Source organism: Aotus nancymaae, unplaced genomic scaffold (genome assembly GCF_030222135.1).
Source record: "Aotus nancymaae isolate 86718 unplaced genomic scaffold, 86718_ANA_hifiasm-v0.15.2.pri h1tg000030l, whole genome shotgun sequence".
Lineage (NCBI taxonomy): Eukaryota > Metazoa > Chordata > Mammalia > Primates > Aotidae > Aotus > Aotus nancymaae.
In genome coordinates this window covers 5,530,770-5,557,714 of record NW_026988443.1, presented here as the reverse complement: position 1 = coordinate 5,557,714, position 26,945 = coordinate 5,530,770, and the positions used below count along the sequence as shown (strand labels likewise).

The 26,945-nt window shown below is 52.8% G+C and overlaps 2 protein-coding genes across 13 annotated transcripts in view; one reads left to right on the top strand and one right to left on the bottom strand.

Annotated features, from left to right (window-relative positions):
* The window catches only part of BRD7 (bromodomain containing 7), a 44,157-nt gene extending 36,412 nt beyond the window's left edge, over positions 1-7,745 (top strand). For 2 of the 4 annotated variants that reach the window (XM_012472241.2, XM_012472238.2), the window contains 6 exons: positions 241-352; positions 1,906-1,962; positions 2,934-3,048; positions 3,338-3,481; positions 3,697-3,840; positions 4,497-4,726. In XM_012472241.2, the coding sequence (XP_012327664.1) occupies positions 241-352; positions 1,906-1,962; positions 2,934-3,048; positions 3,338-3,481; positions 3,697-3,840; positions 4,497-4,552 (628 nt within the window). In that variant the 3' untranslated portion in view covers positions 4,553-4,726. Of the gene's footprint in view, positions 1-240; positions 353-1,905; positions 1,963-2,933; positions 3,049-3,337; positions 3,482-3,696; positions 3,841-4,496; positions 4,727-7,585 lie in introns of those variants that run through there. The other 2 variants (XM_012472239.2, XM_012472240.3) reach the window with 2 other exon arrangements.
* ADCY7 (adenylate cyclase 7) overlaps positions 5,524-26,945 on the bottom strand; it is a 72,037-nt gene continuing 50,615 nt past the window's right edge. For all 9 annotated transcript variants that reach the window (XM_064383044.1, XM_021673589.2, XM_012472237.3 and 6 more), the window contains 19 exons: positions 24,729-24,856; positions 22,958-23,116; positions 22,626-22,758; positions 19,413-19,604; positions 19,004-19,038; positions 18,383-18,463; positions 18,155-18,227; positions 16,740-16,837; positions 15,305-15,389; positions 14,935-15,060; positions 14,104-14,202; positions 12,903-13,096; positions 11,937-12,030; positions 11,542-11,697; positions 10,721-10,867; positions 9,560-9,664; positions 9,242-9,356; positions 8,502-8,626; positions 5,524-8,286 (listed from right to left, as the gene is read on the bottom strand). In XM_064383044.1, the coding sequence (XP_064239114.1) occupies positions 8,140-8,286; positions 8,502-8,626; positions 9,242-9,356; positions 9,560-9,664; positions 10,721-10,867; positions 11,542-11,697; positions 11,937-12,030; positions 12,903-13,096; positions 14,104-14,202; positions 14,935-15,060; positions 15,305-15,389; positions 16,740-16,837; positions 18,155-18,227; positions 18,383-18,463; positions 19,004-19,038; positions 19,413-19,604; positions 22,626-22,758; positions 22,958-23,116; positions 24,729-24,856 (2,292 nt within the window). In that variant the 3' untranslated portion in view covers positions 5,524-8,139. The remainder of the gene's footprint in view (positions 8,287-8,501; positions 8,627-9,241; positions 9,357-9,559; positions 9,665-10,720; positions 10,868-11,541; positions 11,698-11,936; positions 12,031-12,902; positions 13,097-14,103; positions 14,203-14,934; positions 15,061-15,304; positions 15,390-16,739; positions 16,838-18,154; positions 18,228-18,382; positions 18,464-19,003; positions 19,039-19,412; positions 19,605-22,625; positions 22,759-22,957; positions 23,117-24,728; positions 24,857-26,945) is intronic.

Sequence of the window (26,945 nt, the reverse complement as noted above, 5' to 3'; positions counted from 1 at the left end):
TGCCCCTGTCACTGAGGTCTCAGTTTTCTTGGGAGCATTTTATTTTCACTTTGTTCTTGATATTAATTCTCTCATGATAATGTTATTGCTAATTAATATGTAGATACCATGTTATGTCTAGGCAGAAATTTGACATCATGATGTATAACCAAGAGCATCTAATGGAAACAGTTGGCTCTGATAGGAGGCTAAAGCCAGTGAAGGTGATTTATGTGAGACTTTCCTAACTCTCTCTTGCAGCATCCATGAGTTTTTGGCCACATGCCAAGATTATCCATATGTCATGGCAGATAGTTTACTGGATGTTTTAACAAAAGGAGGGCATTCCAGGACTCTACAAGAGTTGGAGATGGTAAGAACACTGCTAACGAAACAGGGTAATTTATTATCGACTCTCAAGCATTAGTCATTCAGTGTAGTGAAACCATGAGATTAACCAGTATGACAGCTGAATTCCATAGCCCTGAAAGACAGCCCAGCCTGGGTGGAGGCCATAGGTGGACAATGAACGGAAAGGAGTAACTTAGCTACCAGGATCTGTGAGGGCCTGAGCATCATCCTTATCGCCTAATCTTGGGAATGTACTACTCAAAAATGGGGTTTACAACTCAGAAGTCAGTGGGTGTTGTGTCCCCTAATAAAAAAAGAAAGTTTTGCTCACTGGCCTGAAACTAAGTTGGCTAAAATGATAGGGAATGGCCTTTCCTTATGCAGTAATAGCACATCAGGAGGAACCTCAAGTTAAAAAGTAAAAATCTTCCTCATTGCTCTTTAACACTTGTAAGCTATCTCTAGTTCAGTTGGAGATAGCTCATAATCTGGAATCATTCAGTTTTAGCTCAAGGATCAGAACCAGAAAATGTTCCTACTGAGTTGATCTCTCTGGGTCCCTTGGGCCATTTAAAAATAAAAAAGAGTTGATCTCTAGAATGTTCCTGTCACCATAGTTAGGAATGTGTCTCTTGGAGGTCTAACTCTTAATGGTGACTGTGACTGTAGTGCTGGTACCTGCTCACAACTGCACGTATGGTTGCTGGGTGAGCTATCAGCAGAGCCAAGGTCAGTGCCTCCCTCAGTCAGGCTAAACAATGACTGCTGTAAAGTATTCACACTTGGACCACTTTTGTCACACTACCTAAAAAATGAAACATCTTAAAAAACTATTTTTTTTTTTTTTTACCATATCCTTCCCATCAGTTAATCTGAATGAATTAATATCTGACTAAAATTGAATATTTTTCATTTGGATGAATATGGCAATATGTTTTCAAAATGTTAAGTGTCTCTGTCCTTCAATATAACAGTTCCTTTTCTCATAATTTATTCTAGAAAAAATCAAAAGTTACATACATATGTTTATAATTTTTAGAAATTGGGAATTTGTTAAATAACTCACAACACAACCTTTCAAAGAAAGATGGCATCATTGATCGATGTCCCTGATACATTTGTCTCTTGTTCCTGTGTGCATTATCTCTAAAGAACAAGATTGAGAAACTTTCACATTCTCTGTAGCATTTGATTATTTTACAGTAATCCTCTGCTATCTGAGAATATGCTCTGTTCATGCCTAGTAATCCTTAGAACTCCTTCTTGTGGGGGATTTTTCTGATGAAAACAGACACCATTTACATATTTATAAGCTATTTATCAAATACCTTCTTAAACATGTATATAGCTTTTGATCAGGCATGGAAATATCTTAACATCACCAATAATAAGTACCCCAGCTCACAGAATACTCTCAAAATGCTAATAATTGTATTTTGGCCTGAAAAATTATATTCCAGTAGTCCATATTTTTATTCATTTTCTCTTGCCAAGAAACTCCTGACAGTTTTCTCTTTTCCTTGATATTTGTCTTCATGTGTTTTCCTAAAAAGCTGTTTTTCTTTATCCTTATAGTCATCGCCTGAAGATGAAGGCCATACTAGGACACTTGGCACAGCAAAAGAAATGGAGGTGATTGTATTTTACGCTTTATGAGAAATATTTAAATGGAGAACAAGGGGACTAAGAGAAATCTTGAGAATGGGAAGGGCCGTTGGGTAAGAAGTAAAAAGATGAGTGAGTAGAGTTTTGAGGGCCCAGCTGAAATGGCAGACCATAAATGCATACCAATGCCAAGTTGTACAGTTACACAGTTTCTGTCCACCGCAAGTTTTGAGCCCATATGTAGGTAGAGAAATCAGGTGTTCAGATCGATGGAGTTGGAGAGCCATACCATAGTATAAATGGAACCATTCGCTTTTGGTTGCTTAATATCTGGGTTGATCTTTTGGCGCCCGCCACCATGCCAAGCTAGTTTTTTTTGTTTTTAGTAGAGACAGGGTTTCACCATGTTGGCCAGGCTGGTTTCAAACTCCTGACCTCAGGTGATCTGCCCACCTAAGCCTCCCAGAGTGCTGGGATTACAGGAGTGAGCCACTGCGCCTGGCCAATGCCATCTTTTTTAAGATGTTGTTTCTCTCATGCAATACTGACAGCCTAGTTTGGAGGCCTGGAGAAGACCCACGAGGTATATCAATAGGTATGCAAGTATATGGACTGGATGGGCTGAAATAGTCCTTGAGTCTGGAAAACACAAGGCATTGTCATCACCAAAAGCTCTTCACAGTTTAGGCAGCAACAAGGCTCTTACTACTTCATCTTTAGAATAGTTGCCATACTAAACAAATGATATAAATTGTATAAGATACATCATTACATTACACAGAAGTATGGATTTATTGAATACTTGTTTGTGCCAAGATTTGGGAATAGCATTTTAAAAGGGTATTCTCGAAATTCATTTTCTTTAAGCATAAAAATTAGGACTCCAAAGTAAATAGGTAGAATAACTTTACCTGTAAACACACACTATCTTAGTAATTTCTAGTTAGCACTGTCATGGCTTAGCAAGCTCCAATAATTGCCTGTTTTCCCTTTTGAAGCAGATTACAGACATAGAGCCAGCAGGGCATTTGGGCTCCAGTACTCAAGACAGGCTCATAGCACTGAAAGCAGTAACAAACTTTGGAATTCCAGTTGAAGTTTTTGACTCCGAAGGTGAGTGTCTCCAGTGGGTTTGATTGAAACACTGCATGATGTAGGCAGTCAAGACTTAATGTCTCATAAGTACAGATTAACATAGCCATTCACCACAGGAAGATCTTGGCTAACTAAGTTAAATTAATGGGTATGGTGTGTTGATTTCATTTGAAAGGGATTACTCTTTTGAAGGGAGAAGGTTAACCAATAATTAGCAAAGCTGTAGAGCCTAGGAGTCAGTTTACTACACAAGATCAAACACAAGTGTGTCTGCTTTCTTCAGTGTATTCTTTTTCTTACCACACAGAAGCTGAAGTATTCCAGAAGAAACTTGATGAGACCACCAGATTGCTCAGGGAGCTCCAGGAAGCCCAGAATGAACGTTTGAGCACCAGACCCCCTCCCAACATGATCTGTCTCTTGGGTCCTTCATATAGAGAAATGCATCTTGGTATGTTTTGCCTCCTGTAAGAGGAGAGTCAGGGGATGCTTCAAAGAAAAAACTTCTCAGTACAGTGGCGATAGCACTATAGAGTAATGCTGATGTCAATCCCAGGGACAGTTTATTTTTTACATTTTATGCATTTACTGTTCTTTGGGATACCCGAAAATTATCTAAAGGAATCATGTTTCAGTACCTGGAATTATCTTTGTTTTTCTTTTTAGCTGAACAAGTGACCAATAATCTTAAAGAACTTGCACAGCAAGTAACTCCAGGTGATATCGTAAGCACGTATGGAGTTCGGAAAGCAATGGGGATCTCCATTCCTTCACCCATCGTGGAAAACAACTTAGTGGATTTGACAGAAGGTACATGCCCTGTTTCTCTGGGAGAGCTGAAAGCTGTTGTGACTATAGTCATCCCTCAGTATCTGTCTGGGATTGGTTCCAGGCCCCCGGATTTGGTATCTCCCCCACAAGGATACCAAAATCTGTGGATGCTCAAGATCGTAACAAAATGTATTTTCATATACCCTATGCATAACCTCCTGTATACTTTAAATCATCTCTAGATTACTTATATACTTAATATAATGTAGTTAATATACTGTGTTTTTTGTATCTTTTTTCATTGTAGTCTTTAATTGGGTTTTTTCCCCAAGTATTTTTTGATAGATAATTGGTTGAATCTGCAGATGTGGAACACATGGATAAGAAGAGCCAACTGTAAAAGGAACATTAGTCTTCTCTTTTCAAATAACACTTGAAAGATTTTGTCTGTTTTTAATGTATAAAATTACTCTTAGTTTTCTTTCCATCTTGTCTAAAGAATTAATAAAGATTTCATGTGTGCAGGAAAAGCCACAGTGATAGCTTGATAATGCATCTAGTCTTCAGCCTTGGATGTGGTAAAGAGGGGCTCTCATTATACTTCTGGATGGCGGCTTGACCTTCATGTCCCCTTTTTAATTAAAAGGTAAAAAAAAAAAAAAAATGCTGAATTAAGTGGTGTCTTTTTCTTTCAGATATTGAAGAACCTAAAAAGACGGATGTTGCTGAGTGTGGACCTGGTGGGAGTTGAGGCCGCCTGGTATTTGATTATATATTATGTACATACTTTTTCATTCTTAACTTAGAAATACTTTTCAGAAGATATTAAATATTTGTAAATTGTGTTTTTAATTAAACTTTGGAACAATGAATTTTAATGTTCCAGAGGTTGGACTTGTATTAGGTAATAAAGTTGGACCTGGGACTCATCTTGGTGATATATACAAAAAGTCCTTGTAGGGAAGGAATGTGCTTGGGGCTGTTGCCATACCTGGGCAGCATTCTTTAAAAACAGGGCCTGCCCATGCTTCTTCCTTCACAGACAGGACCATCGCTAAGAAACGTTCTTAAAACGGCCCCATCCAGTGAGATTTTCCATTATACAAACATGTTTAAAATAATTTTAGAATTTACTAGTGTGGTTCTGACCTTGTGTGGGTAATTAGGCATCTCCCACCACTGTCACACGGCTAGTGTTCTTTTTTTTTCCCCCATTTTTTAAAGAGTTACTTAGTACTATAGCAAAGTAATAACCCAAATAAGATCAACTAAATAATTCCTTGAATACATCAGGGAATTACCAGATTACCAGAAGGTTACATTTGTATTTACTGTTTATCTGAAATACAAAGGTTTGTACCCAAGCAGCTGAACTCTTTAGGAGACCACAAAACATACCAGCAAGCTGAGATAAATGATTTTTCTGAATCTGGTTCAGTATAGAACCTGTTATATAAAATAAACAAGGGAAAAAAATCAGGATGGAGATAGCCTTGTTCAGTGAACGAATTAAGGCCCTTATACAGTCCTTCTATAAATCACCCAGGTAGGAAGCCATTTGATTTCCATTTTCCTGACTTTGAAAATTAATATTTAGGAAGAACAAGCAAGGTAAAGGAAAATTCCCTCAAAAGACTTAAAATCTTATGCTAAAAGAGTCAGATTTTCAAGTCGTTTTACAGTCTACTTTTTTTAAATTTAAAATACCTTAGGACATTCGAGTTAACCAAATTGCTAATTTAATATATAAAAAGCAGCTAAACACTGGTACTTTATAAAAATGAAACAGCATTTTGAAACAAATGTTACAGATCTATATAAATATTCAATATACAGAGTAAACCCTAGTTATTTGCATGCACCACTTCAAATCATATTTCTTTACATTGACCTATTATATACACAGAGTATACAGTGGTTAATGATCTTCTCTTCTGTTAGGAAATTTTCTCAAGCCAGAAAACTTCAGGTATTATTTTCACCAGTTAACTCAGGAGAAATTGTAAGGAAGTCCTTGACCCATAGAGAGAAGGTCACTGTTAGAACAGATACTTATTTCTGTCATGAAACAAAATGACACCAGTAAATAAATTACTTAGTAATTTAAAAACAGGTTCATAAAAAGAAAATACTTGCAGGTGATTTTTATGGTCAGTTATACTCTATAACCTGAACGCTGAAAACTAAAAACTTACAAATTATTATTATCTGAGCATAGCACAGTGCTTTAATTGGAAATAAAAATGCATGAATGGTAATCAGTTACTTGTTAAACTCTCAACTGGGGTTTCTGTTACTGAAGAAAAAAGCAACTTAAATATTGCAAGAGTACAGATATGCTGACCTCAGAGAGGCCCAGTGCACTGATATGTTTCCATGTTATATTGGCAACAGAAACCTTCCTGACTTCCCAGGAGATCCCCCACCAGGTAGCCCTGGTCACTGCTAGATCTTGAGAGCACAGATTTCAGTACAGTATTCAGGTGAAACCAGCCCTTAATGTGAAAAGCTGATGTGTAAAAAAGGCAGCTTAAGTGAGACTTACTGCCCTTGCCAGCACTGTTGCCATGGAATTCCTTTATACAGCAAGTTCTCGTATTAATACTGATTCCAGTTACATGCAACACATCAGAGCTACAACTAGTCCTCCCAGCACCTTTGTGCAAATTAGAATATGCCTGCCCTTCCTTGGGCTGATAAAGCCACACATGACACAGCACAGGCTGGCAGGTTCGATTTTCATCCCTTCCACTGCCACCCTTCAACTTGGCTGTACTCTAATTTGCAACCAGGGGCAACTCATCCCAGGACCCCAACAAGTCTGGTCAGTCTACCCTGTCTGCAACCCTATATAATCTTGTAAAGGCTCCTGTATGCAAGACTTTCTGTATAACTTCAGGGAGTTCATGGTAACTTCTAGCTAAGAATCCCTGCTATGTAAGGAAATTGAGTGCATTAGAAATCCTAGAGACGCTCTGGTGACGAGGCCACTGGTCAAGACTTCTGGTTATGAAGTCCATTCAGAAAAAGGCACAGGCAGTTTGGTGATTTCTCACCCTGAAACACTTAGGTTTACTTTTAGTTCCTTGGGGAATTTGAAGCCCAGTAAGACACAGCCCAAAAACCTGGCTTTTTGCATTTGCCTTGACTCATGTAGTTTCAGAACAAGACAGCTCAGCATTTGTGAGGGGACTGGCTTCCCAGATCCAGGAGCCTCTGCACGAACCCATGCTGAGTAGATCCTTCTGGTTTTGAAGCTTTCCAGAGTTAGCTCTGAAGACTAAAGGAAAGGAAAGACTCACCTACAGGTTGCAAGTTATTTCTAAACAGACTCCATTTCTTTCCAGTAATAAAAGTAAGATACAGTTGAAGGATGGCAGGGGAGAATGCAAAGATGAGTGAGTAGTTGAGGAAGAGCTGAAAGGCCGCATCTTACCTTCTAGGCATCTCTCTCCAGCATGCTTGCCTCACGAGCTGCCTCATTCAAAGCCAAGGCTCCACTGCTCCCTCCCTTCTTGCTGTGACCTGAGGAATGTTCCTCAGGACTCAACCCCTACAGCCAGCTGACCCCATAAGCTGATGCTGCACAGTAGTCCTGCTTCATGTCAGTGGTTAAAAATGCAGAGAATACACTGGAGGGAAGAGATTTTGTCTAGTGTCTAAAGTCATTCAGAGGATAAAACCCCCATTAATGTATCCATTTTAAACAAACATGCCAGACAAGGCAAAAAGTAACAGTGCTAATTATGGTGTTTTTCTCTCTACTGTTTGAAACCCTTTACAGATGTAAAACACCCCTTTCAGCTTCCTTTACCAGAATGCCTCTGTGAGAAACACTCTCATTGCCGGGCCCACCAGGGAGAGGGAGTCTCCAGTCCATGCTAGACGGCTCAGCTTACTCTTCCTTGGTGTCTAGAAAAACAGACCACCTCACTTGTGCGTGCTCACAGGCCACCGAGGTGGGTGTCTGTTTTCATCATGTGCTAAAGTCGCCTCTGTAGCACCTCAGGGAACAAAGATCTCAGCCCTGAACCAGTGAACATTCTTCTGGAAGAGGGGACTTGGGCTTAAGAGCTAGCCTGGAAGCTGTTAGACCAGGCACAGAGTTTCTGGTCGCCACTGCGCATTATGGCTCGGTGGCTGCTTCCAGCCAGAATCTGGTGCATGTGTCTGAGAAATCCTCCAGCACAGGTCCAAAGAAGCCAACATGCACAGCCATCTGCCAGGAGGTGACCACACCCTCTGAGTGCCTTTGGGATTGGCATGGGGCGGAGTCTTCTGGCTTGCTTCAGGGAAGGAGATTGGCTTCCCAGACTGCTCGGAATCCAGCAGGAGCCCTCAGTTCAGCCCCAGCCCCTGAAACTTGGCAGTGTCCGTACAGACAAAGTAAGTCCTCAGCTCGCCTTTGCCTTTGACGTTGATCAGGCCACGGCATTCACATGAGTACCCGAGGCCCTGGAGGATGGTGCAGGTCTCCTCAGTAACCTGAAAAGGAAGAGAGACCTGTGTCTTCAGAGGTGGGAAGAACACCTGTCATGGTAGGGACAGAGACTGGCCAGGCACGCTGTCTGCCTTCCCTGGAGAATGTGATAGCTAGAACCATGGCTGCTGGGTGGGACAGGAACTCTTAAGCCCAAGTCCCCTCACCTCTGGGGAAGATCTTTTCCTCTCAGTCACCTGCTTCCGCGATGGGTCTTTACCTGGATTTTCCCAAGTTCTCCAGTGCTCTCCATTCGGCTGGCCACGTTGACCGTGTTTCCCCAGATGTCATACTGAGGTTTTCGGGCCCCAATCACTCCAGCAATCACAGGCCCATGGTTTATGCCTGAAGATGATGTTTACAGTTGGCCAAGCATTCAGGCAAAGCCTCAGGCTTCTGCCCTCAGGGGAGGCCAGAGAATTCATCCCCCAGCACAGGACTCAGGACAAAAGTAGAGTGAAGGCTAGGTTGCTTCCCAGGGTCACCATGATGCAGTCGGGCTTTGGGTGTGAAGAGGGCATTCCCTGGCCAGCTCTTTTTCAGACTCAGAAGCCAGAAGTCTGGGTTTGATGTTAACACTTTATCTGCTAATCTCCCCTTTAACAACAAAGGTCTGGCTTTGAGCACAAGCCCACAGCTAGTTAGGTTTAGTAACTTTGCTTCTTTCTCTGTATTTTGCCTATTCACAGACAATAATATGTAACTACAGAAAGCGGGAGAACCAAAACAGGTGGATCACTTGAGAACCAAGGTTCTCCGTTTTCTGTAGTTACATATTATTAAAATTCAACAGTAACTATATGTTTATGCAAAATGTCAGAATAATTGTCCAATTACTGAGCTTGTCAGACGGGAGGGATTTCTAAAACCTTTCATAATAGATGGTGAGGTGCAGCTGTGCCTCACAGATTGGGTGGGCTGGCCTGGAGACAGGGGCTGCCTACCCCGGCCCGGGCTCACCAACGCGGAGGCGGAAGGAGTTGAAGGAGTGCCTGTTGATGCCGTCCAGCTTGCTCATCAAGGCGATGCTGAACTCCACCATGACGCCAATGTGGGCGTGCTGCCGCTCCAGCTCCTGCGGGATGGGGTGTGGGTCAGGTCCTTGCATCTCCAGAGCCCCCAAACTAGTGGGCACTGGCATGCCTCTCGTTGAGGATTCCCCACCACTAAAATCCTGGCTGAGCCCTGCAAGAAGGGACAAGGACACAGCCCTTTAAGGTGACAGGTCACCTTTAAGTGAGAACAGTCAGCTGAATTTCCCCTCTTGGGCTTGAGTACCTGGTTCTCGTGCCCTGAGGTGACGCTGAGCCCTGCAGCTGCCATGTATGTGCTGCCGATGGTCTTGATCTTCTCCACGCCACTAAACTTGGGCTTCAGCAGGAGCTGCCAGTGAGAAGGAAGCAGTGAAGCAGCGAAGCAGCCACGCCACTCCACAGCCGCAGCCAGGCTGCCCCTACTCCTCAGGAAGGGTGTGGCGTTCCTTCCACCTGCCCCTCTCACACACACGTCTCACACTGCCCTGCCTGCTGAGCGCATGACTAAGCACAGTGAGGGGCGTGGCCCCTGGTGGCTCCTGCTCTTCCTGTCGCCTCTGTCCCCACTCTCTCCCTCTTCCCTTCCATCCAGGTCTGCACAAAGCAGACACACCATTATCTACACAGGAATGTGGATACTTTGTCTCCAGCAAGAATGCAACCCAAACTGATTTCCTCTGAATCGGCTTGGTTGATAGCCTGGGCTTAGCTGGAAATGAAGCTCTTCTGAAGGGCCTGAGTCTAATCTTAGCAAGCTGCCTGTCGCAGAGAAGGTGCCAATGAAATATTTGCTGCATAAAACAATGAAAAAGAAATGTGTGCCCTTTATATTCTGTGTAATGTATTTTCAGAATATATCACAGGGAAGCAGTGTTTTTTTTTTTTTTTTTTGAGACAGAGTTGCACTTTGTTGCCCAGGCTGGAGTGCAGTGGTATGACCGAGGCCACACATTGCCTGGGCATCCCCATGAAGCCAAAACCTGAGGAAGCCAAGCTCGGCGTGTACTCCAGCTCCCCACCTAAACCCTATGGACTGCACCTGAACTTCCGCCTCTTTGGCCCGCCCCAGCCCCTTCCCAGCACACCCTCCGCCTCCCAGGTTCAAGCAGTTCTCCTGCCCCAGCCTCCCAACTAGCTGGGATTACAGGCACGTACCACCAAGCCTGACTAATTTTTTGTATTTTCAGTAGAGATGGGGTTTCATCATGTTGGGCAGGCTGATCTCAAACTCCTGACCTCAAGTGATCCACCCACCTGACCTCCCAAAGTACTGGAATTACAGGCGTGAGCCACTGCGCCCAGCTCTGTGTCGCATTTTTTCATGAGTTTAAGATGGCAGATACTGCTGCCTTGCCCTCCTCAGCGTGGGTGGGGCTGCCGCATAGGGCTGGGCTGGAGGCTGTACCTCGTCAAAGTCGGCAATGATCTCGTTGAGCAGGCGGAGGCACTCCAGCCCTTCTTTGTTGACGTCGCACTCCGTGTAGAACACTTTGAAGTCCGGCACAGAGGCAAACATGACACAGACGCAGTCATACGACTGATGGTACCAGTCCTGGATGGGAAGAAACCAGCCCTTACGCCACTTTACCTCTTGAGGGGAGGGGAAGAGTGGCAAGGCCTCAGGAGCAGGTGATACTGAACTGCCCAGCCCAGGTTTTGGGGTGGGGGGGCTGCATGAGGTTCATCTGGCTGCTGTTATAGAGCAATTCAGAATTGGGTGGCCAGGGAAGGTTAGGCTCTGGTTGGTTTTTTGCTCACAGAAGCACTCTGGGTGTTTCCGTGTACACACAGGGTGAGAACCTCTGCAGTAGTGGAAGGTGACGGTTGGGAGTTCTGCGTTCTCACTGGGCCTCAGTCTCCTATATAGAAAACTTGCTACCCAGAACTGGTGGAAGTATAGACATTTTCATCAATACAGAATGTCCAGATCACAAGCCCCTGGACACACATTTCATGACCACCACAATCCTGTGGGGAAGGCTGTCGGCCCATTTTACAGAGGTGAAGACCAAGGCCCGGGAAAGCAAGGTACCTTGTCTGCAACCACACTCGAGCCCAGGTTCCTAACCCCAGGCCTGTGCTCTCACAGCTGATGCCACACATCACCTGAGCATCCTGATGAGGCCAAGACCTGAGGATGCCAAGCTCGGTATGCACTCCAGCTCCACACTTAAACCCTACAGACTGCCCCTGGACCTTCCGCTGCTTTGCCCCTTCCCAGCACACCTCATTTAACTTGTCACCGATGAAGTGGGCAGCCACATGGGCTGGCAGGACATTCTCCAGAAGAAGGCGATTCACATTCTCCATGGTCTCAAACTCCTCATGCTCCTTCTTGAACTTCTTCTTCCATAGGCAGTCCAGGCGGCAGTAATAGTCAATCTGCAAATGGTGGGTACATAAGTACCCCGTCTGCAGGCAAGCGGGGCTGGGCTGGCATGCATCTCCTGCCAGGTCTGTCTGTTCCTGGCGTCTTTGGAGCCTCTGGCCAGGGAACCAGCACTTTCCTGGCAGGACTCTGGTCTCTGCTGCTCCACATAAGCCCACCCCACCCCATCTCCAGGTCGAGGTGAGGACAAGCGGGCAGAGCTGGGGCAGGGGTGGAGGGGTAGCCTCCATACCTGTCTGGAGAGCGTGAGCAGGGTGATGTAGAACAGGACCAGGTAGAAATTGATCATGGTCTTCAAGTCCCTCCAGGAACAGCTAGGGGTGCCGCTGGATGTGAAGGGAGGCCCGAGTCACTCCCAGCACTCACCGCCCCAACCCACCAATGGAGTCATGCTCTCCAGGTGCCACGTGCACCCAGGGTGAAAGGGGAAAATTGATTCTAATGGGGTGGGTAGAAAACAAGACAACTTCAGGTTATAAAGGGAGGAGGGGCGAGGTGGGCCAGGAGGTGGGGGAGCCCTCACAGGGGTGACCTCTGGTATCTCACCCCTGGATGACCAGAATCAGCCGTGATGAGGGCCTGGAGGGAGCCCAGAGCTCCTGGTGAGCCAGGGTCGGTGGCAGGCAGGGTGGGGTGGACGGGTAGCATAAGAATTCTGCAGGTGTAGGGCAGACCCACAGGGGCAGATTCTGTTCTGGGTCCCCAGGCTTCCAGCTTTTTTGTTTGGGGGGTGGGGAGCAGGTCCTCTCCTTAATCCACTTGGGACCCAGAGCCCCTAAAACCATGCACCCCAGCCTTGCCCGAGCCTCAGGTATCACCACCTGTCCAGGAAGAGACGGAAGCAACTGCTCCTTTCAGAACTTGAGACCCAGGATGTGGCCCTGAGAGGCACAGAGCTAGATAGAGCTGCAGCCCCCCTCCTTCCCCACCACTAGACTGGCCTGGAAACAGGATGACCCTGTGGCCTCTGTCAGACCAGGGACTTCCTAAAGAACCTGCCAGTGAGTCGAATTCCTCAGTTCTGAGCGCTGGAGACCTGGGACCTGAGCAAGCCTCGGTCCCTGTGAGATGAAAGCCAGGCTATCTGCCAGCCCCACCCCAAAAGGTGCCCAGTCCTCATGAACACAGAAGCCCCTTGGTGTGAGCAGACACCAGATGAACAGGCCACCATGGGAATGGGGACAGGGCGGGGCCCCACCTGGCGGTGCTGTTGGGCTCAGTGAGGTTGTGCAGGCCTTGGCTGGAGCAGTCCCACTGCCAGCACGGGGAGAGGTTGAAGAGCACCAGGTAGGCCACCAGGGCCACTGTCAGCAGCACGACCTTTGGCTCCAGGCTCATCCGCAGGAAGACGGAGCAGGCGATGAAGCCCAGGATGCAGCTGCAGGTGTAGTACTGGGTGGGGGTGGGAGAGTCACTCAGGACAGGGCCATCCCACCACCTACTCGCCTCAGGCCCAGCACATACCCCTGAGCCCCACCCCCCAGTGCCTCAGCATCGCACTCTCACCTTGCTGCCTCCCTTCTCAGCAAAAAACAAGACCTAAGAGTTTCCAGTGTTGTGTTGTTTTCACCCTAGTTTTATATGAAGTGAGTTCATTTAAAGGGAAAAAAACAGTATGCAGGTGCCGTGGATACGACAGACCATGGTCAATGTCAAGGCTAGAACATGCGTGCATCTAAGCTGCCTCCATGAGTTTTTGTGAGCTTGCCCTTTCAAAGCACCTCTGCCCTGCTCAAGATGGTGTTGTGGCTCCCCAGCCCCCAGAGTAAAGACGACGCTCTTCACCCTGGCATTCCTGAACCCCCCAGTCAATCAAGCCTGCCCCTGGCTCCATCTCCCAGTTCTCCCCTACTCCCTCCCCAGGGCAACCCACCCAAAACCCCAACACACACCTCAGCTTTTTCCCGCACCGTCCCCTGTCCCCTGTCTCAGAACCTTTCTTCCCTTTAGGGCCCAGCTCACTGCACCGCCACCCCCTGAAGCTGCAGAGGCTGCTGTCTGTAAGGCCCTCCAGGCCCCACACCCTGCCTGGGCCTGCCCTGGCGCCACCACCTAATGAAACCCCTCCCTGAGCTGCACATACTCGTGGATAAAACAGCCACAGGCCTGCCGCAGAGGAAGTGCCCTGACCAGGAGCCCCCCACAAGGCCAGTAGATGCTCTTCTCAGTTCTGCCCTCCCACAACGCCTAGACCAAGCCCACCCAGGCCTGACTGCTCCGCACTCCCAACTCGGCCCATGGGGCCCTGCTTTCCCAGCTCTGTAGGAGAGGCCAGGCTCAGCCTCCACATGCTGTGCTCTCAGGGACTCAGCACCCATAATTTGAGGGTCCCAACTACACCCGTGGCAGCAGCAGCCCCACTCCGAGTGAGGCCACGAAGCCAGGCCTGGCGCACTCACCGGGAGGGGCTCACACAGGGCCCTTGCCCTGCTGCTCATGGCCAGCAGGCCTGTCTCGTTGCCGAAAAGCAGCTCTGGGACTGGGAAAGGCATCAGTGGCTGCAGAGGAGACAGGTCCCCATCAGAGCTGGTCCAGGTACGGCTGCCCAGGCCAAGCAAGGTGGCCCCCAGGCAATCGTGAGTATTGCAGCAGCCTGAGGTTTCACGATGGGGTCAGCTCTGAGCACAGCAGCCATCAGGTTCAGAGTGCAGAGGGGCTGGGAGATGAGGGCACAGTCACCCCCAGAGCGGCAGCGGCCAGGGGATGGGACCAGCATTTTCAACCTTCTCCCCAGGTGACCCTAGGGAAGTGGTCACAGGAACACATTCCAAAAACCCAGGGTCCAGGGCGCACAGGTGAGGGAGAGGCCATGGCCGGGATGCAGGGTCTGGGAGGGAGGTGGACAAGTGTCCCACGGGCTGCTTTCTGCAGCACTGAGCCTCTAAGCACCAGCAGAGGAGCAGGGCTCATCTCGAGAGGGGAAACTGAGTCTCAGAAGGAGAGGCAGGGTTGCCTCATGGCCATGAAGAATGAATGGGGTGTCAGGATGTGGTGGCTCAAGGCACCGCATCTTCCTGGGGCTGGCCACACAAGCTTTCTGGGCCCCCAAAGTCCTGTTGAAAACCCAAAGGTGAGGAGCCCTGAGTCTGCAAAAGGGAACCCCACAGGGCAACCCGCTGAGCTTGGGGGAGAGGTAAACCCGAGGCAGCTTTTAAAACCACATTGTAGGTGTCCTAAATCTAGAGGTCCGCCTCTACCCAGGAGGCCTGCCTCCCCATCCCAGGACCCACCAGGTTGACGATGGCCACGGTGAGCAGGCTGCCGATGGTCAGGACGGCCAGGGTCAGTCTCAGCAGGGGCTGCATCTCCACCCTCTCAGAGACAGTGCGGAGCATCCCCCAGGCTGGGCAGCACCTCTGTGGAGTAATGGGGTCGAGTCACCCAGAGCCAACAGCCTGGACAAGGAGGGCTGGCCACTGGCAGCCTGGGGAGGGGTACCCTCAGGAGAAGCCTCCAGGGCACTCAGGAAATTGTCCCTGAAGCAGGAGTAATGGGCACCTAGCCTTGACCTCAGCCCAGCCAAGCTTACCAGGGAGGGCTCTTGGGCAGGTGTCCTGAGGCTGGGAGAGAGGGGCCACGGGGTCAGGGCTCCCCACTTACCGAGAACTCAGTGGCAAAGCAGAGGCCCAGCACCAGCCCCAGCACACAGGCCACCAGCCCGAAGGACACACCCAGTGCCACCGTCCTAGAGAGGAGGGAAGAACCTAGATTCTGCCTAGGGCCTTCTGCTCAGGAACCCTGCCCCTGCCAATCCTCCGGCTGACAGCCCTGTCCCTGCCCCACCTGCTATTCTCCCCGCTTCTGCCTAGGGCCTTCTGCTCAGGAGCCCTGCCCCTGCCACTCCTCCGGCTGACAGCCCTGTCCCTGCCCCACTTGCTATTCTCCCCGCTTCTGCCTAGGGCCTTCTGCTCAGGAACCCTGCCCCTGCCAATCCTCCGCTGACAGCCCCGTCCCTGCCCCACCTGCCCCGTCCCCTCCCCACAGCAAAGGGGACCTGCGGAAACTGTGGCCCTGCTGCCACATGGGCAACACACAGGGCCTGGCCAGATCATGAAGACTGAGGTCAAGACTATGTCACTCTTTTTGGTCCAAGTATATAAAAAATGAGCAATATCTCTGCAGCCTTTAGACTCAGAAAAACTGTAAAAACATGTTCCCTCTTTTATTATTATTTTTTTAGAGAGGGTCTCGCTCTGTCACCCAGGCTAGAGTGCAGTGGCACAGTCTCGGCTCACTGCAACCTCCACCTCCTGGGTTCCAGTGATTCTCCTGCCTCAGCCTCCTAAGTAGCTGGGATTACAGGCATGCACTATCATGCCTGACTAATTTTTTTTTTTTTAGAAGAGATGAGGTTTCACCATGTTGGCTAGGCTGGTCTCAAACCCCTGACCTCAAGTGATTTGCCCCTCGGTCTCTCAAAGTGCTGGGATTACAGGCGTGAGCCACTGCACCCCACCTCCCTATTATGTCTTCATTAAGCATATCCAAAACCACAATCCTGGTCTATGCTTCGGCCTAACTGCTCTTCTAGAAACCAAGTAGCTGACCTCAGATCCCTTCCCTCTGACTTCACCCTCATCCCTATACCCCACCCAGCAGGGACCTAGATAGAGCCAGAAGCATGAATCTCAGTGACTTCTGGATAAATCATTAGCCCTCTGGATCTCCATGTTCCTGCATATAAGAAAGGATAGTGCCTAAAGTTTTCAGAGTCTGTTCTCCCAGCACTTCAAACACCTAAGGCAAGGGCTGACAAGCAAAATGCCTGCAGGCCACACATAAGACAGGTGACTGAGAAGAGAGGCATTAGGGAGTAGGGAGGCCTGTGGCAGAAAACACACATTCTATTAAAAAGAAGTGTTGGTAACTCAAGGCGTGCAGCCACAACCCCGATCCAGTTTCTCGGAATCCAGCAGCCGACCCCTTCCAGCCCAAATCATGCAGCTCCTTGCAGGTTCTCTGGTGGGTCTCGCCACAGTCACCTTCCAGCCTGGATCCCAGCAGGCCAGACCCCCACACCACCAATCCAACTGACCTGGGCATGAGCAGGACATGGACAAGCAGAATGCAGATGAAGATCAGGCTGGCACAGGCGAAGTGGTGGCGGGCCCGGGGGATGGGCGCCAGGCGGTACTGGGGGCAACAGGGTCTATGAGGGGTGGCCGCCTGTGGGGCCACTTGCCCACCCAGGCTTAAAAAAACACCTCCTCACTGGGACAGTGGCTCACACTTGTAATCCCAGCACTTTGGGAGGCCGAGGCAGGAGGATCACTTGAGCCCAGAAGTTTGCAGCCTGGGCAAAATAGTGAGACCCCATCTCTAGTTTAAAAATAAATAAATTAATTAATTAATTAAAACCCTCCCACCATCCTGGAGTTCCAGGCGATATTACACTCGGTAAGTTTTGCTTGTTTCCAATTGCAGCTCTTCCTATTTGAAGATAATGTCTTCCCCTCCCCTACGCCACCCGAGTCACTCTTTCCAAGGACCCTGCAGAGCTCACAGCCCCAAGTACACAGACAGGAGCCAAGTCTGAGCTCTGGGGCGGTCTTCACCCCAACCCAAGGAGCTGGCAGGTGGGGAGACTCCCATGCCACAGCCCCCACCACCCAGGTGCCATCACGGGATCACAGCCTCGGGAGGGTTCCTGCTGCAGGGAAAGAAAGCACGCTCGGCTCCCCGGCCACACAGCCTGCAGTGTCACTCAGCCAGCAAGGCCTGCCAGGCACGCTTCCTGGTGACCTCACCGAGGAAGCCCCCAACTCAGGGAGCCCCAAAAGAGGGAATCCCCAAAAGAGGGAATTCCCCCAATCCTGGACTCTGGGGGCCATTTCCTCCAGCTGAGGGAGAGGAGCCCCCCTGGAGCAATGAGGGCCAGGTCTGTCCTCTGTGATGGGCCACATCTGCAGCTGGGACAGGCTCTGGAGCCTCTGAGAGCCAGTTTCCTGTCTGTGAAGTGGTAGAGCAGCACCCCTGGGTCGGCAGTGTGAGGGTTAAATCATATAAGGTGGGTGCTGAGGACGCTGCCAGAACCCAGAAGGCACTCAGTAAAGTAATGGTCATTTTCAGCACAAAAGGCCCATAGCAGCAAGACAGGACACTGACAACTGAGTTTTGGGGTCTCGTCTCATTGCAAGGCCAGTGCCATCAGCCTGAGGCATCCATGCCAGGATCTGCTAAGGCTCTGGCACTGGACAGATCAAAAGTGTTGCAGACCTACAGGAGCAAATCTCTGGTGGGGCATTCAGGTCATGGAATGAGGCCGGCAGGAAACCGAGCCAGGCTGGTGCTGTGCTGGCCCCACCCCCGCCCAGGTGCACCTGTGGATTCTCCATGCCCCTCCCCAAGCTCGTCTTGGGAGTACAGGCTGCCCTGTGACCTGCATCCCCCACCCCACCCCAGGCCTGGAGACCCCACCCCTCTAGGGGGAAGGCAGCTGGGGGCCCTCACCTCGCGCTCAAAGCCCTTCTCCAGGAAGATGGACCCGAAGGTGTAGAAGTCGTCAGACTTGGAGCAGCAGGGCCTGTGGGCGGGGCCCTCAGCAGTGAGATGGGGCTGGGAGGGGGTCCAGTCCCTCAGGATGCAGCAGCAGACGGAGGGAAGGAACAGGGCTGGGCCACTGAGCATGGGGCACGAGGTGGGGAGAGGTGAGGGGCGGACAGAGGTCTCAGGCCTCACCTCGTGGAGCTGAGCCCCTCGATGGCTGACAGCATCTCATCATACGAGTCATCCTCCAACCGCCCCCTGGGGGACATGCTCCTGGAATCAGATACCCCCAGCTGCATCAGCGCAGAGACCACTCCGACTCTCCCAGAGGAGGGTGTGGACGTGGACACCAGTGGAGTTCCAGAACCTCATGTGGGATGGTGAAGGAATGGGTGGGACCCACTGAAGCCCAGAGAGTGCAAGTGAGGACCCAGCATTGCCCAGCATGGCCCAGCTGGCCAGCAGCCCAGCCAGAGGCAGAGGGCAGACCCAAGCCCCAGTCCAAGGCATCTTTGGCTACACCCCCAGGGTTGGCATGGTGACCAGAACACCCACCAGCATCTCCTTCCCTCCCACTGACTCCACTGACCCCACCAGGGCAGCACACGACAGGTGCTCTATCACAGCCATGTGGAAGAGCCAGGGACCAGGAAGCTCTGGTTCCTAGAAATGCTTTGACCCAAGCCCTGGCCAACTTCACAGAGGTCCTGGGCTGGGCCTCGCAGAGCTGTCCACTGAACAGCGGCTGGTCAGAGCAGCCTGCCTGGAGGAGGTGGCTGCAGCAGGACTTGGCCAGGAGGGCAGGGCACGCACCTGTCAGGGGTCCGGCGGTGGCGATGGGGAACACTCTGAAAGAGAAGGTAGGAGAAGACACAGTCATTCCCCAGAACGCCGGGTTCTGAAGCCCACCGCTGGGCCGGGTGCAGGCCCTCTGACACTTGATACGCAGGACAAGGTGCCAGGGGTCATCCAAGCCACAGACATCCTGACTACAGATGAGCATGGTCCAGGCACCAAGGAGGACAGGGACATTCCTGGCCACCCTGGCGTATTCTCCAAATGCCTTTGTTTCCCCTCCAGCCCCAGGAGGTGGGGCAGAGGCTGTGGCCATTTTACAGCTGGGGACAGTGAGGCCGACAGGGTGAGAGATCTTCAGCACCCACTCTCCTGCCCCCAGCTTGGGGCCCCAATCCCTGGCTCTCTGGGTGGGAGGGGGACCTACCTTGGGCCTCTGCCCATTAGGGACGGGGGTCTCGCCACTGCTCACACTCTCACGATGGTTGAGGTGCGCAAAGGGCCGAGCTGCCCCCCAGGACTCCAGGTAGCGGGTCATGCGCACTGACGCCCGCATCTTCAGGGCCGCGTCCCCCTTGGACCTGGGGGGGTGTTGCCTCGGTGGGGGTGGCTGCTGGCTCTGCAGGCAGACACAGACATGGGCCTGTGCCACCCCCTCTGCAGGAAGGGGCCGCCACCCCCAACTGACACTCCCCGAAGTGTGACACCACCTTCAGCACTGGCTGATCCCGTGAAAAAATAAACGTCAAAGAAGTTGCTCAACCTGCAATGCCCTTGGAGAATGGGCTGCCTTTGGGGACTGGACAGCCAAAACCCAGTGCACTCTGAGGCCAGGCCATACGAGATCCCAGCTCAGTGCTCTGGCCCTGCCCCAGACTGAGAAGAGGCTGGTGGGTACCCACCACCGTACCGAGCCCCACCCCCTGCTCTGCCTCCCCAGGGAGGGAGGCAGGGCTCGTCCCAAGCCCGAGGCCCCACGGCCCTTGAGGCTCCTTGGAACAAGAGAGTCCCTGCGGCCTGAGCACCCATCAGCCCCTCCCCAGGAGGTACCTGGGAAAGCCACAGGCATCCTACCCCGCCCTCCCACATGTGGCCGGCACGCGCTTGCTCCTTCCTGTGGGAAGCAACCAGGAGGAAGAGGGGTGCTGACTGCCTCGAGAGGTGGCCAAGCCACAGCAAGCCAACCCCTAGGGCAGTGATCCAGGGAGTTCCACTTCTGTGGCTCCCAACCACAGATGGCACAGGGCCATGACCTGCCATGTGCCTGCGAGACCCAGCCTCACGCCAGACCTCAGTGGCTCAACCAGGCCGTGAATGCATGGCCAGCCCTGCCTCCCCTCCTCATGCCACAGACCTGAGACTCGCCCTCTCCTGCAAGAGCACATGCCTGAGGCCTTCCCCAGTTGGAGTGGCCAGGCAAAACCAGGAAAGCGGCAAGAAAGAAAGGCCTGCAAGGCTGCCAGAGATGAGCTAAAGCTGGCTCCAGGTCTGCCGGGTCTCTCCTCAGCCCCCGAAACATTCCCCTGTCTCCTGGGGCCCCGCAAACACCCCATGGATGAGCCTCCGCAGCTACAAACACTCGCTAAGCCACAGCACAACTTTCCTGGAAACCTCGTCACCTTTTGGGACAGAAAATTTTTAAGCCCTTAGCCACGTCTATCTCCCTAGCCACGGGAGCCATGTGGAATTCGGCCCTGGCGAGTGTCCCAGAGTAGGAAGAGCATGCTGGCCCTGCGGTGAGCAACCTGGTGGGCATGGGTGCATTTCTACGTCCCCTCGTCCACCGTGGCAACTCTGCCTACACAGCACCCAGCCATTCAAGTTCAAGGTCACTGGCACTTCTCTTATAGCAGGGAAACCAGACACCCCAGCTCCCTGAGAAACAAACAAAAAGCAGAAATAAGTAAAAAATCAAGATTCCTCAGTTCTGAGCAAACATCCGCCTGCTCAGAATGGGCATGGCATCAGTATGAGCCCCACGGGGCACCTGCAGCCACCATCCAGTCCACGGGAGCCCGCCCTGCCGCAGCCAGGCCACGCAGCAACAGCGTGAGACAGAGCCCACAGAAGCAACTGCAGAAAATCCACCTCCATGTCAAAAACAGGAGCTACAGACGAGCACCCTGCACACAGGAGGGACGTCCCCAAGGTAGGAGAAATGCAGGGTGCACGACCACGGGGCTTGCCACCACCGCCTTAGCAAGAAGGGTGGGGGGACTCACAATTGAACTTTCAACCACCTGAATGAATAAAGTTAAGCAAAAAAAAGGGTGCGGTAGGGTGGGGTGGGGAAACGGTGGAGCTGCCAGATAAATACAACTGCCCAGTTGAATAGTGCGTGGACACTCATGCAAGAAACAGGATTCACGCTTATCTGAAATTCAAGTCTGCCCAGACGGCCTGCAGCTTTCCCTGCTCAACCTGGCAGCCTGCGGGGGTGGCTTTCAGAGCCTCCTGGGTAAGGGGCTCTGCTTCATTCATGCAAGGGCTGTCTGAGCATCGGCTTCAAGCTGGGCACCCATCTCAGCATGGGGTCAGGGTTGTGGCCTGAAGAGGAGGAGCCCACCGCATGGCGCTCACGCTGACAACAGGCAAGGAAAACGGATAAACAAACAAGGGCATTAGGGACAGAGGGAGGAGCGTTCTGGGTGCAGGGACCTGCAGGCAGCCACCAGCCTGGCAGTGGAGGGGCAGGGGGGCACCCGGTGGGGTGATGGGACAGGAGAGCAGGGGAAGGGCCTGGAGGAGTGGGGCCAGGGCCGGCATGCAGGTGACGTTCAGGGCCCTGTTCTAGGTGGATGCTGGAGCAGGACACGGGTACCGGGAAGGGTTTTCCCAGACGCTGGCTCAGTATGGATGGCACGGCACCAGAGGCCTTGAGGGCAGAGTGAGGCCAGCAGATGCGTAGGGAGGCTCACAGGCCAGCCCTTGGCCACCCCCCGCCCGAGGTTCTAGCACTCGGGCCAGCCCCAAGGCACAGCCAGGACCAGAGTGAGAAGCCACTCGCCACTGGCTGGGCCGACATTCTTGAGCAAGCCACGAGGATGATTCACAGAGCAGTGGCCAGACACGCCGGCCTCCCTCGAGCAGGCCAGGGAGCAGACGGGCAGTGGACGGGCCAGGGCAGGCCCCACCTGGACACAGGCAGTGGAACTGCCTCCCTGAGCGTGGGGTCCTGGAGCCACCAGGGGGACTGTGGTCAGAGTTCAGGCCACACAGCGGCTCCTGCCCAGTGGCCCCCAGGCCACGCCTGGCTTTCCTGAGTCTCATCCAAAGTATGTTTCGAAAGTGTGTCTCTTGGAAATGTAGGAGATTAGTAACCACCTCATGGAAAATAAACCAAGAATGACGATAACTCATAGAATGCGGTGACGTGCCAGGTTCCACAGGGGCCTCACTCAGATCAGCTCCTTCTGGTGGGGCAGGCCTTGTTTTCCATCACATGGGAAAGAACGGAGGCCTGAGGAGAGGCCTTCTCAGCGCCTAGAAGGTGCCCAGGAACAGGGAGCTCACTCCTGCCAGGGCAGGGCCCTTCCCCACCTCTCCCTCCACAGGGTCTCCCCCGAGGTATTGGCTGCGCTCCCCAGAGCCCCTCCAGTCCCTCCAGGTCCCCCCAGCTGCAGCCTCCAAGCCCTCGTACCCGGGGGTCGATGACCAGGTAGGTGCGGATGTTCATCTCCTTGAGGTAGGGGTCCCGCTGCTGCCCGTGCCCATCCTCCACCTCGTACGCCTTGTCCAGGTGCTTCAGCGTTGCCTCCGTAATGTGCACTCGGCTGCAGAAGACCCAAGTCAGGCAGAGCTGTGGGGCCCAGAGGAGGCTGGCACCCACCCAGGGGTGCACAGCAGCCAGGTCCGGGCCCCAGGCTGGCTATTCTGCATTCAGCCCTCCCCCCACACCTGACCCCACCCAGACCCCTCAGTTCACAGCCAGCCCCAGGCCTCTGGCCCTGCCGCTGCCCAGCCCAGCCTCACCCAGGGACTCCGGCTGCCTCCATCCGGTTGGCCAGGGACACGTCATGGGACCACACGTCATACTGCCACTTGCGCAGCCCGATGACCCCGCACAGCACGTTCCCAGAGTGTATGCCCACACGCATGTTGATGTCCACGCCTGTGGCCTCCCGCACCTGCCTGGAGCAGAGTGGCCCAGTCACCCCGCCCTGCCTAAGCCCTGGGACAGGCTGAAGATCTGAGGTGTGGGGTGGATACAGGACAGGGTGTGGAAACAGGGCAGGCTTAGCCCACAGAGAGAATGTTCTCAGCCTGATGGGGCTGTCTCTTCAGAAGGATCTGAGCACCCTGTCCCCAGGAGCATACAAGTGGGTGTGGCCACACCTGAGCTCAAGGGCTAGGTAGGAAGGAGGAAGAATTCCAGCTAGTCACTATAGCCCATGATGATGGGCCTAAAATACATGCAGCAGCACTGGCTGGGTTTTAAAAGTTCACTGGGGGCCAGGCACAGTGGCTCACACCTGTAATCGCAGAACTTTGGGAGGCCGAGGTGGATGGATCACTTGAGGTCAGAAGTTCGACACCAGCCTGGCCAATATGGTGAAACCCTGTCTCTACTAAAATATAAAATTAGCCAGGCATGGTGGCACATGCCTGTAATCCCAGCTACTCAGGAGGCTGAGACAGGAGAATCAATTGAACCCAGGGGGTGGAGGTTGCAGTGAACCAAGATGCACCATTGCACTCCAGCCTGGGCAACAGAGCAAGACTCTGTCTTATATAAATAAATAAATAAATACATTTATTTGGGTGCCTTTTATGCCCCCCAGTTCCTGGGAAGCAGGGCCCTGGGAGTCATTGGCACCATGGAGTACGGGAGCAGATCCCCATGGGAGAGTTTCCCTGGGGCAGAGGAGACCCCCAAGACAGGAACAGAGCCTGAGTCCCCATAACAAGCGGCACCACGTGTCCACCAGCAAGGCTGGGCATTGACAAAGCCTTCCGGGATCAGAGCCAGAGGCACACGGGGGCCTGTGCAACCTCTTCCTGTTACAGGGCGGGGGCCGGCCTGAGGTCACACAGGCAGTGGAGCAGGGCCAGGCCCCTCCAGCTCTGCCCAGGCTTCTTCTTGGCAATACCAGCCACCTGCAGCAGGACTTCAGGAGGAAGGACAGGCTGCAGCAGGGACTTACGCCGGGGACGGGCAGCCCCGCCAGGCCCTGCTCTGCCCCACAGTGGTCACCCTGGCTGGGCCTGCCTGGCCCTCTCCCCATACAGCCCTCTCAGCAAGCTCTTCCCACAGACCCCAGCTGCTCAGAGCCACAGGGGACCTCAAGGGGAGCTGGGTGCCATCAGGAAGGAGCCTCCAGAGCTGGGGGTCTCCTCGTACCCTCAGGACCATGCCCGACTCCAGGATCTTCACAGGGGGAGCAGGAAGCAGATGGAGCCTTTTAGTCGGCCCCTGGGACCGAAAGGTCCCCCAGCTGCCTGCCCTGAAGCCTCCTGCTGTTGCTAAGACCCCATCCCTGAGAGAAGTGGAGCCCACTGCCCTGACCTTGTGTCGCCCAGCTCTGAGCTCTGAAGATGCTTTCTGGGACTCAGAGTCACAGGCAGCCCCCAGAAGGAGGGAAGCAAACAGATGAGGTCTGAATCCTCCAGCAGGCTGGGTGGTCCAGGCAAGCTGCTTTCAACCCCCAAGCCTCAGTTTCCCTATCTGTGAAATGGGAATGACCCATCCCCTAAAGGTCTGCCACGGGGCAGGACCCAGCGCCTGGGCCCACGCGGGACCTACTTGATGGCCTCGCACATGTCCAGCCCCATCTTCACGCAGTTCCGGGCGTGGGTGGGCAGTGACACGGGCAGGCCCGACACACAGTAGTAGCAGTCGCCGAGGATCTTGATCCGCATGCACTCGTTGGCCTGCAGGGTGAGGGAGGGGCCTGGTAACCAGAAGGTCTGGGGCTGGGACCTCTCATGACAGCCACCTCCCCTACCCTCCAGGGTGCGCCTGGCTCTCTCCTGGATGGGGGTTGCCTCCCGGGGTCCAGCCACCAGGAGCCACTTCTGGGCCTGGCAAAAGGCTTAATGACATCAGGGACTCCCCGGGAGGAGCCCCCAAGCAGGCACCAGGGGTGAACACAAATGTTCCTAAGGGCTTCGGGGAGGGCTCTGCCTTGGTTTCGTTTGCCCAGATAATGTTTGAGTGCCTACTGAGTACCCAGCCCTGGGCCAAGCAAGGAGACAGAGCAGTGAACAAAACAGATGCAAATCCCCGCAGCCACAGAGCTCACACACAGGCGGGAGGGATGGGCGCTAAACTAGAAAAACAAAAATGAAACAGCGTGCCCAGCGGTGATGGGTGCTAAGAAGAAAACCAAGGCACAGGAGGGAGGCGACGTGCCCAGGCGGCAAGCGAAGACCTCTCAGAGGAGGAATCAGAATCATTAGAGCTAAGACCCCGAGGAACGGAGAGAGCCAGCTGTGCCAGTCTCTGCAGGAAGAGTGCTCAGGCGCCCACAGGACCCCTGGGGCCACACAGCTGGGAAGAGACTGCGAGGCAGCCAGGAGGCTGCAGAGGAGCGGAGGACGAGGACTGAGGTCGCAGGTGCACACACCAAGGGGTCAGCATGTGTCAAGGTCACCCAAGCGGTGGCTGTGCTGCCAGGGCTTAGTAAGGAGGAAAGATATCAATGCAGACAGGAAAGATAGGGATGGGGAGGGAGGAGATGGAGAGGGGCGAGGCCAGAGACTCAGGAAAAGGCCCAGGGATGGAAGGGGACCCCCGTGGGCCCTCTGAGGTTCATCTGAGGCAGTGCTGTGTCACCAAATCCTCCTTAAGCCCTCAGCAGGGATGGCCACGTGCACTGAGGCCCCATGGGTGGGGCTTTAGGGGAGCTGAAGAAGGAGCGACGTGTGGGACATCTGCCTCTGCTCTCCCGTCCCCACCCTTTACCCTGCTCAGCCGACACCCATGGACTGGACACCCCAGCAGGTGGCCTTGTGCTCTGGCGTCTGGTAGGGAGGGAGCTAAGAGGGCTCTGTCCTACAAGGTCATGAGGGCTAGCCCTGCTCCTGAAACACCATCTGTATCCAGGTCTCCAGCCCATCCTGTCCTTGTCCCTGCTCCGTGCCCATCAGCCATCATGGACCCAGGCCCCAGACACAGCACCAGCCCTGCCTCCAGGTCCCCTGCACCCGCCCAGTCTGGGAACTGTCCCTGGCCTGTGCCCTCCTCCAATTACTCAGTTTGAGCGTGTGCCAGATGTTTCCTGCTGGGCCCCATCTGGCACATGCTGAGTGAGTGACTGCAGGGACACGAGGACAGTGGCTTTACTAGAAAGCAGGCAACTGTGACAGACCTGGATGCCAGGTGCTGACTCAGGACTCTGGCTGACCTGATCTCCTCTCAAACCAGGCACAAGACTGCCCATGGACCCAGCCCGGCTCTCAGAGATGTAGGGGAGGCCACATTCCCCAGACTGCAAGCGGCTGACGGTCCCCTGGGTCTCTGACACTTGGAGTTGGGGAGCTGGGTCCTGCACTGAGGTACAACATGTATGCCTCTGAGACAGGAGGCCTTGGCTCTTGGAAAGAGCTTACACTTCTGGAATCTGATTGTTGATAGGAGAAAAGGCTGCGATCAGCCCTGCCTGACTCTGCCCAGAGATTAGACGCTCGGACCGGGAAGCCTGCACCTGCCTTGGCCTCCCTTTTCCCATCTGTGCAATAGGGCCATGCCTCCCAGGCCTGCTGGGGAGGGAAAACCGTGTCCAAGAGGCAAGGGACCCTCTGTGTGGGCTTTATGGTAAGGAAACGGCCAGCTGTGGCCCGAGCCCAGGCCCCCTCCCTCACATGAGACCTAGCCTCTGGGTCTCCCAGCTGCTGGTTCAGAAGCCATGCAGATCCTGAAAGAAGGTTCCAGGCTAGACAGGCCCTCTGAGTCACTCAGTCCACAATGCCCAGGATGGGTCAGTTTTCCAGAGCGTCCCTGACCAGAGCGATCCTACAG